The sequence below is a fragment of the Lucilia sericata genome, unplaced genomic scaffold (assembly GCF_015586225.1).
Source record: "Lucilia sericata isolate MDLA Ls3-8-SP2 unplaced genomic scaffold, ASM1558622v1 Contig002167F_arrow, whole genome shotgun sequence".
Lineage (NCBI taxonomy): Eukaryota > Metazoa > Arthropoda > Insecta > Diptera > Calliphoridae > Lucilia > Lucilia sericata.
Genome location: NW_023996007.1, coordinates 6,735 through 16,812, shown reverse-complemented (window position 1 = coordinate 16,812; position 10,078 = coordinate 6,735). Strand labels below are relative to the sequence as shown.

Genomic DNA, 10,078 nt, shown 5'->3' with positions numbered 1-10,078 from the left:
ATACGATCGTGCAACTTAAATGATCAACTCTACCTTAAATCTTCTCTGTTTGCAGTCTTACATTAGACATAAAGTCATTTAGTTCATTATGAAGTTTATTGTCGATCAATTATTTCCCCAACTCTATCATAAGTCCATCCAGAGGATGAGCTTTATGAGAACTATCTAGTGTTTTAGGGGATGTAGTATAGAATGAATGCCAATGAATACTTTTCTCCGCACATAGACACCAAAAAGGTAAATTATTAAAGGAAGATCAGATCCCTAATAATAATTATACTACAACATAAATTTTACTACTGATCAGTTTAAATTAAAGTTTCTCTCGCTAGAGAATGTCAGAATGGAGAAGTTTAACATGCTGGGAACAGATATCTCTGATAACCAATTATATCAGTCCTCCTGAGATCAAAAACTCTCTCTTAACGAGTTCCCAGTGAAATTCATTCAAATTAAACGTTTGACTAGTTCTAAAATGCAGATTATTTTCTGCTTTGTGTTCTCTTCCATAGAAAGAAACAGACTTAACTCCGTTTTCTCTTTTAACAGAACGTTTAAGCAGTTTGAAATATTGATCTTTTTCAGCATTGGGCTCTCCATTCGAAGATGATCATTTCCTGTCAGTTGATAGCTGGAATCGAAAAACAAACTTACATAACTCTTCTTGGTCTTTTAACGGTACGGTTAAGCTCCTTTCTAAGATGATCATTTCGATCGCGGACAATTAATACCAAGTCGTCTCAACATTTAAAAAAAAGATCATTTTGGTCTCTGGCGAATGTCAGAGCGAACAAATAACACTTAACTACCGCTTTCCTGCCGCAGAAAGTATCAAACTACATTCCCACTCAGCTTTAAATGAATTAGCGGAGCAATTTAAAATAAAGATCAATTGCAGATCCGTGGACTGCCACACATCTTTCTTAATGAGTTACTTGAGTAATTTTCAGTAAAGATCAGTTGGATCACTAACGAATATGAGATGGAATATCAGTCTCTTTCTTATTCCATTAAGCAGTTACGGATAAGCTTGACAAAATCAGTTTGAATATGATTTTCATTACTTTATTCTTTCTGATTTCAGGATTATATTTCGTGGTAATGAATCATTGAGTTCCCATGCATTAACTGAGCGACAGAACAGTTTATAAAGGAGATCATTTCGATCTATGGCGCAAGTTAGATGGGATAAACTTGTTTTACGTTATGATCTCTATATTTAAAGATCATTAGGATCACTATGAAAAGTATATTTGAATCTTTTAAAGAAACTGCTTATGATCACTTTGATCACGATAACGGTTCTCTATAGTTTTAAGGTTTTGAAATTTCAATTCAGTTTTCTTTTAAAAAGCCGACGGCTTTTTTTCTATTCCTCTAACCATCATTTCAATAAAAACTCTTAAGAAAATTTAATTTTTTATCAATAATTTTTAATAATTTGTAAACATTTTCTTATAATTAAAAACTTATATAATAAAAAAATTCGTTAAATTTGTTAAAACACTACATAACCTCAAATATAAATATACAATTTACAAAATTTACAACGATTTTAATAGAACAAATTTTGAACTTAATGTTCTTGTTTCACAAAAGCTCCGTCGGTATATTTCAATGGTGAATTATCTTCATGAGCAGGAGATTGGGAGGGACTATTGCTGGATCCGTTAAAGGTGGGTGAATCGGAACCCTTCTTTTGCTTGACACGACGATTTTGGAACCAAATTTTAACTTGTTTCTCCGACAAACGTAAACGATTGGCAATTTCAATGCGTCTTAGACGCGAGAGATAAGCATTCATGGAGAATTCACGCTCTAATTCCAATAATTGGGTACTAGAGAAAGCGGTACGTATACGTTTACTGGAATCAGCATAATCCGAGACTACAGGAGTCAATTCCAAAGCAGAGTTATGGGAATTGGTGGAAATGTTGTTCGATGAGGTGGAGGAAGGCATGTTGGGTTTCAAAGGCGAAGAGGAGGGAGAACAGGAGGAATCATGTTTATAACGTTTGTTTTGCTGTTGTTGTTCTTCCACACAAGGATAATCCATGGTAGAGGTAGAGGAAGAAGCCGAGGGTGAAGTACAGTAGCCATTATCTCCTAGAGGTAAGATGGAACCATAGGAAATGGAGGTGGGAGCCAAACGTGGAGATATAGGTTGATGTTGGGGAGCCGAATAGTTATCGAATGTAGCTGATAGTTTACGTTTTTGAGAAATCAAATTGGCATAAGGATGATAGGCCTGTTGCTGGAGAGCAGCGGCGGCTGCTACAGCTGCAGCCTGTTGTTGTTGCTGCTGCTGTTGTTGTATGCCCAAGGAAAACAAATAGCTGCCCACATAGCTGGCTGGATAAGGCAACATGGGTATATTGGGTAACATGGCGGCAGCAGCTGCTGCAGCGGCGGCATGAGCTGCAGTAGTAGCGGCCATGGATGGGCCGGCGGTAGGAGAAACCATAGTATCCTTTTTATTAAGAGGCATGCTATCACTGAGTAAAGAATCCATTAAAAATGAGCGAGACATTTTCGTTACTTTTTGGTGAAATAAAAACGCGTTAAATTAAAAGAATTTGTTAAGAGAAATGTTGTTGAGATGATCACGACTGAAAGTGAACTGATGCTCTTTGCTTCAAAGATCCTGGTTTATATAGCTCAGCAGCCCTTAACCGAAAAAAACTACCCCTGCTTAACACACACACACACTATCTTCCACCAAAACCTTAGAAAATAATTGTTTTAGTTGTTGTATGCCTTCCAACTTCCTACCACAACAAATTATAATTTGAGGGTTGTTGTTGTTGCTGCTTCAAGTCCACCATTGTTTCTTTTTTCAAAAATCTTTTCAAATTCACTGACAAATTGTTATTGTTGTTGTTTTTCAAAATTTTTTTTAATGATTTGTAATTGCTCCGCCCTTACACAAGTTTCTCTCTCTCTCTATTCAAAAAAGCAGGTACCCGTTTATCTCTGAGTTCATTCATTCATTATTTCTGCTATTGGCATGCTGCCTTTTTCTATTTAAATTTCATACATTCTTTCCCATTGTGTTTTTGTCTTTAGTTTTCCAAATTTTTAATTCAATTTCAAATTTTATGCTTCATGCTTATTTGTTTAAAACGATTTTTGGGTGTTTTAATAGTTTATAATGAAAAGTAAATTTGGCGCGTAAAGCTTTTCGTATATGGTAGTTAAATTTTTCAATAATATTTTTATGAATTTTTAATTTAAATTTTATATTCTTGTAAAGAATTTAGTAATTTTTGGTTAAGGATAATGGGATGTTGAAAAAAGTGTAATAAGAAGGTTGAAAATTTGATTGAAGTGAGAAGCTGAGATTTATAATGAAACAGAGGACGGTGAATTATAAGAACAGGAATGCCTTAGGTCGAAAAGATGTGGACTTTACACTCCAATACAATTAATTCTGTGTTCTGCATAAAGCAGTAGAGTGCGTTTATTACAAGTCGCATGTGGATTCGTTTGATAATGGATTCCTTAGTCTACTAAGATGGGAGTTATTTACTAATCTTCAACATTTCCAGAAACTGCTCTTTTATCGTTATGACGAGAACTTCAAACTATGAGAAATCGCCCCTCTTGACCTCACTACTAACAGATCGAATCGCTCTTCGACACCAATCATTGTAAATGCTGTTCTAGTTCAGTTCTAGTTCAGTTCTAGTTCAGTTCTAGTTCAGTTCTAGTTCAGTTCTAGTTCAGTTCTAGTTCAGTTCTAGTTCAGTTCTAGTTCAGTTCTAGTTCAGTTCTAGTTCAATTCTAGTTCAATTCTAGTTCAGTTCAGTTCTAGTTCAGTTCAGTTCAGTTCTAGTTCTAGTTCAGTTCTAGTTCAGTTCTAGTTCAGTTCTAGTTCAGTTCTAGTTCAGTTCTAGTTCAGTTCTAGTTCAGTTCTAGTTCAGTTCTAGTTCAGTTCTAGTTCAGTTCTAGTTCAGTTCTAGTTCAGTTCTAGTTCAGTTCTAGTTCAGTTCTAGTTCAGTTCTAGTTCAGTTCTAGTTCAGTTCTAGTTCAGTTCTAGTTCAGTTCTAGTTCTGTTCTAGTTCTAGTTCTGTTCTAGTTCTATTCTAGTTCTGTTCTAGTTCTGTTCTAGTTCTGTTCTAGTTCTGTTCTAGTTCTGTTCTAGTTCTGTTCTAGTTCTGTTCTAGTTCTGTTCTAGTTCTGTTCTAGTTCTGTTCTAAGTTCTGTTCTAGTTCTGTTCTATTTCTGTTCTAGTTCTGTTCTAGTTCTGTTCTAGTTCTGTTCTAGTTCTGTTCTAGTTCTGTTCTAGTTCTGTTCTAGTTCTGTTCTAGTTCTGTTCTAGTTCTGTTCTAGTTCTGTTCTAGTTCAGTTCTAGTTCAGTTCTAGTTCAGTTCTAGTTCAGTTCTAGTTCAGTTCTAGTTCAGTTCTAGTTCAGTTCTAGTTCAGTTCTAGTTCAGTTCTAGTTCAGTTCTAGTTCAGTTCTAGTTCAGTTCTAGTTCAGTTCTAGTTCAGTTCTAGTTCAGTTCTAGTTCAGTTCTAGTTCAGTTCTAGTTCAGTTCTAGTTCAGTTCTAGTTCAGTTCTAGTTCAGTTCTAGTTCAGTTCTAGTTCAGTTCTAGTTCAGTTCTAGTTCAGTTCTAGTTCAGTTCTAGTTCAGTTCTAGTTCAGTTCTAGTTCAGTTCTAGTTCAGTTCTAGTTCATTTCTAGTTCAGTTCTAGTTCAGTTCTAGTTCAGTTCTAGTTCAGTTCTAGTTCAGTTCTAGTTCAGTTCTAGTTCAGTTCTAGTTCAGTTCTAGTTCAGTTCTAGTTCAGTTCTAGTTCAGTTCTAGTTCAGTTCTAGTTCAGTTCTAGTTCAGTTCTAGTTCAGTTCTAGTTCAGTTCTAGTTCAGTTCTAGTTCAGTTCTAGTTCAGTTCTAGTTCAGTTCTAGTTCAGTTCTAGTTCAGTTCTAGTTCAGTTCTAGTTCAGTTCTAGTTCAGTTCTAGTTCAGTTCTAGTTCAGTTCTAGTTCAGTTCTAGTTCAGTTCTAGTTCAGTTCTAGTTCAGTTCTAGTTCAGTTCTAGTTCAGTTCTAGTTCAGTTCTAGTTCAGTTCTAGTTCAGTTCTAGTTCAGTTCTAGTTCAGTTCTAGTTCAGTTCTAGTTCAGTTCTAGTTCAGTTCTAGTTCAGTTCTAGTTCAGTTCTAGTTCAGTTCTAGTTCAGTTCTAGTTCAGTTCTAGTTCAGTTCTAGTTCAGTTCTAGTTCAGTTCTAGTTCAGTTCTAGTTCAGTTCTAGTTCAGTTCTAGTTCAGTTCTAGTTCAGTTCTAGTTCAGTTCTAGTTCAGTTCTAGTTCAGTTCTAGTTCAGTTCTAGTTCAGTTCTAGTTCAGTTCTAGTTCAGTTCTAGTTCAGTTCTAGTTCAGTTCTAGTTCAGTTCTAGTTCAGTTCTAGTTCAGTTCTAGTTCAGTTCTAGTTCTGTTCTAGTTCTGTTCTAGTTCTAGTTCTAGTTCTGTTCTAGTTCTGTTCTAGTTCTGTTCTAGTTCTGTTCTAGTTCTGTTCTAGTTCTGTTCTAGTTCTGTTCTAGTTCTGTTCTAGTTCTGTTCTAGTTCTGTTCTAGTTCTGTTCTAGTTCTGTTCTAGTTCTGTTCTAGTTCTGTTCTAGTTCTGTTCTAGTTCTGTTCTAGTTCTGTTCTAGTTCTGTTCTAGTTCTGTTCTAGTTCTGTTCTAGTTCTGTTCTAGTTCTGTTCTAGTTCTGTTCTAGTTCTGTTCTAGTTCTGTTCTAGTTCTGTTCTAGTTCTGTTCTAGTTCTGTTCTAGTTCTGTTCTAGTTCTGTTCTAGTTCTGTTCTAGTTCTGATCTAGTTCTGTTCTAGTTCTGTTCTAGTTCAGTTCTAGTTCTGTTCTAGTTCAGTTCTAGTTCAGTTCTAGTTCAGTTCTAGTTCAGTTCTAGTTCAGCTCTAGTTCAGTTCTAGTTCAGTTCTAGTTCAGTTCTAGTTCAGTTGTAGTTCAGTTCTAGTTCTAGTTCAGTTCTAGTTCAGTTCTAGTTCAGTTCTAGTTCAGTTCTAGTTCAGTTCTAGTTCAGTTCTAGTTCTAGTTCAGTTCTGTTCTAGTTCAGTTCTAGTTCAGTTCCAGTTCTGTTCCAGTTCTGTTCCAGTTCCAGTTCAGTTCTAGTTCAGTTCTAGTTCTGTTCTAGTTCTCTAGTTCAGTTCTAGTTCAGATCTGGTTCATTTCCAGTTCTGTTCTAATCCAGTTCTAGATTTTGTTCAGCAAACATTTTCGAAAGATCGTAAGATCCTTTAAACACATTCAAAATTTATAAAAATGTAATTTCACCTTTTCTTTGTAATAATTTGTAGTTAACCTTTGCGTAATTCTTGAAAACTCCTAGTAGATCCTTTCAATCATATGCAATTTTATGTTAAAGCAATTAATTTTCCTAAGAATTTCATAATGACAAATTCTTTTTCTTAAAATATTCAAAAAAGAACACACAAATGACACAAAACTAATACTTAAATCTCTTTAAAACGATTGACAAATAAGGACTTTTTTCCTTACATTCCTTTTCTTATATAAGCTGTGTTTGATCCTTATGACTTTTATTCTTATAGAATGAACTAAACCAGACCAAAAGACGCCTAAATGTCTACAATGTTTTGTCAAATTCCTAGAAATTTTGGCGGCAAAATGTTCTGTGTTTGATTTTATGAACATTGTTTCTAATAGTTGTTTATTTGTCAAATGAAATTTTAAACAGATTTTCTTATTTTTTGTTTTTATGATCCTTTTTATTTATTTAATTTGTTGTTTTTGTTATTAACATGGTATTATTGTACAATATATTGGTTTACTTATAGTTTTATAAGAATTTTATTTTTTGTTAATTGTTCTTTTGTATATTTTATAATCAATAGAATTCTGTATTGAATACTCTGTCTCTTGACATTAATTCTTATAAAACTGAACACGAGTGTGTTCGATCACTCGATGATGAATGAATAAATGAATGAAAGGACACACACAAAGGATCTGTTGTTTTTGTTGTCGTTGTTATGTGTGTGTTTTTTTTTATAGTGTGTGCATTTGAGTCTGTTAAGTGGCTATAAAATCTTGTTAATTGTGTAATTTTAACAATAAACCAATAAACATGAAAATTTGTCATAGAGAGGAGGGTCTTTACGTTTAGAGAGAGGAATGACGAAGACTCCTTTAATGACATTTATAAGTAGGTACTTAACACATTTTAATGTCAAATTTATTTTATTGCTTAAGAAATTTTTGTTTTGCAAAGATTTTTTATTTAAAATTGGCATGATCCTTTGAGATCTGTCAATGAGGTACCCTACACAAGGTATTTTGCATTAAATCAAAACAAAGTAACCCAGTCTCTAGTCCCAGCCTATAGTCTAGCCTCTATTTCAGTTTATAGTCTAGCCTATAATATAGTCTATAGTCTAGCCCTCTATTGCAGTTTATAGTCTAGCCTATAGTCTAGTCTATAGTCTAGTCCTAGCTAGTCTGTAGTCTAGTCTATAGTCTAGTCTATAGTCTAGTCTATAGTCTAGTCTATAGTCTAGTCTATAGTCTAGTCTATAGTCTAGTCTATAGTCTAGTCTATAGTCTAGTCTATAGTCTAGTCTATAGTCTAGTCTATAGTCTAGTCTATAGTCTAGTCTATAGTCTAGTCTATAGTCTAGTCTATAGTCTAGTCTATAGTCTAGTCTATAGTCTAGTCTATAGTCTAGTCTATAGTCTAGTCTATAGTCTAGTCTATAGTCTAGTCTATAGTCTAGTCTATAGTCTAGTCTATAGTCTAGTCTATAGTCTAGTCTATAGTCTAGTCTATAGTCTAGTCTATAGTCTAGTCTATAGTCTAGTCTATAGTCTAGTCTATAGTCTAGTCTATAGTCTAGTCTATAGTCTAGTCTATAGTCTAGTCTATAGTCTAGTCTATAGTCTAGTCTATAGTCTAGTCTATAGTCTAGTCTATAGTCTAGTCTATAGTCTAGTCTATAGTCTAGTCTATAGTCTAGTCTATAGTCTAGTCTAGTCTATGTCTAGTCTATAGTCTAGTCTATAGTCTAGTCTATAGTCTAGTATAGTCTAGTCTATAGTCTAGTCTATAGTCTAGTCTATAGTCTAGTCTATAGTCTAGTCTATAGTCTAGTCTATAGTCTAGTCTATAGTCTAGTCTATAGTCTAGTCCTAGTCTAGTCTATAGTCTAGTCTATAGTCTATAGTCTAGTCTATAGTCCTTTAGTCTATAGTCTAGTCTATAGTCTAGTCTATAGGTCTAGTCTATAGTCTAGTCTATAGGCTATAGCTCTATAGGCTAGTCTAGTTAGTCTAATGTCTTAGTCTATAGTTAGGTTTTTCTTAATAGTCTAAGTCTATAGTCTAAGTCTATAGTCTAGTATATAGTCTAGGTCTATAGTCTAAGTCTAGTAGTCTAGCTCTAGTAGTCTAGTCTATAGTCTTAGTCTATTAGTCTAGTCTATAGTCTAGTCTATAGTCTAGTCTATTAGTCTGTTTCTATAGTCTAGGTCTGTAGTCTAGTCTATAGTCTAGTCTGTAGTCTAGTCCTATAGTCTAGTCTATAGTCTAGTATCTATTCTAGCTCTAATAGTCTAGTCTAGTCTAGTCTATAGTCTAGTCTATAGTCTAGTCATGGTCTAGTCTTTCGTCTAGTCTATAGTCTAGTCTATAGTCTAGTCTATAGTCTAGTCTATAGTCTAGTCTATAGTCTAGTTCTATAGTCTAGTCTATAGTCTAGTCTATAGTCTAGTCTATAGTCTAGTCTATAGTCTAGTCTATAGTCTAGTCTATAGTCTAGTCTATATCTAGTCTGTCTATAGTCTAGTCTATAGTCTAGTCTATAGTCTAGTCTATAGTCTAGTCTATAGTCTAGTCTATAGTCTAGTCTATAGTCTAGTCTATAGTCTAGTCTATAGTCTAGTCTATAGTCTAGTCTATAGTCTAGTCTAGTAGTCTCTAGTCTAGTATAGTCTAGTCTATAGATCTAGATCTATAGTCTAGTCTATAGTCTAGTCTATAGTCTAGTCTATAGTTAGTCTATAGTCTAGTCTATAGTCTAGTATAGTCTAGTCTATAGTCTAGTCTATAGTCTAGTCTATAGTCTAGTCTATAGTCTAGTCTATAATCTAGTCTATAGTCTAGTCTATAGTCTAGTCTATAGTCTAGTCCTATAGTCTAGTCTACATTCTAGTCTATAGTCTAGTCTATAGTCTAGTAGTAGATAAGGTATCGTTTAGTCTACTTGACTGATTAATTTAATTATTGTTTAAATATTTCCCAATTCTTAAGAAAAATTTTTATATAAAAACACTATTCTAGCAGCTGTTCTTTAAATTCTTTGCAAATTTTGTTTCATTTTATTGAATAAGAATTTTTTTCAATTTATAAAAATCCTTATAATAAAATTTTGCAAGTCTGCTTGAAGCGTGCTGTAGTACGAGTACCTGCCCACCTTTTAGCCAACATCGAGCTAACCTTTGGTCATTTTGCCAGTTTTTTTGCTCTATAAACAATTGTTTTACTTATTTTATTATTGTTTTAAGATTTTAGGTTTTAATTTTTATTAGGTTATTGTTTTGGTTTGTTTTTTTTTTTTGTTTGAAAAAAAAGAGCAAAATACTTAAAGGTTTTAAGGACCTACTTAAATGTCGGCAACTTCCGCTTTTGTTTTACAGTTTTTTTTTTTTTTTTGGCCAAATATTTCCTTGTAAATTTTATTTGTTACAATTGAATGGTTACTTTGTTTTACATTTTCTTCAATTAATTGTTATTAATAATAATATTTTTTATTGTTGTCCCTGTTTTGAGGGTGTTAGAGGAGTTAAAAAGAGCATTTGTTTTAATTAATGAATGGTTTTAAATAATTCCGACACGTGTACTTAGTTTTGTAGGATATTCTTCAGAAATTTGTTTGAAATATATTTGTTGTGAATATACTTAAAAAGGGGGTTCAGTTATGGACTTCTTAAGTTAGTTAAAGATTCGTTAAGCATCTGCCGTTAAAGCAAATAATAATACAATATTTTTATATTTGAATTATGTAAATGGAGTTTTCGTCATTCGAAGTATCTTGCAAGAGGATTTGATGGGTTTCCTCT

The 10,078-nt window shown here is 33.5% G+C and overlaps 1 protein-coding gene across 1 annotated transcript; it reads right to left on the bottom strand.

Moving 5' to 3' along the window:
* Positions 1 to 1,576: 1,576 nt before the first annotated feature.
* LOC119613535 (homeobox protein Hox-D4a) lies at positions 1,577 to 2,530 on the bottom strand. The gene has a single exon (XM_037969555.1). It carries the CDS (start codon positions 2,528 to 2,530, stop codon positions 1,577 to 1,579), a length of 954 nt encoding a protein of 317 aa, XP_037825483.1.
* Positions 2,531 to 10,078: the final 7,548 nt, after the last annotated feature.

Coding starts and splice junctions, on each gene's coding strand:
- LOC119613535 (XM_037969555.1), bottom strand. CDS start 2,530: ATGTCTCGCTCATTTTTAATGGATTCTTTACTCAGTGATAGCATGCCT.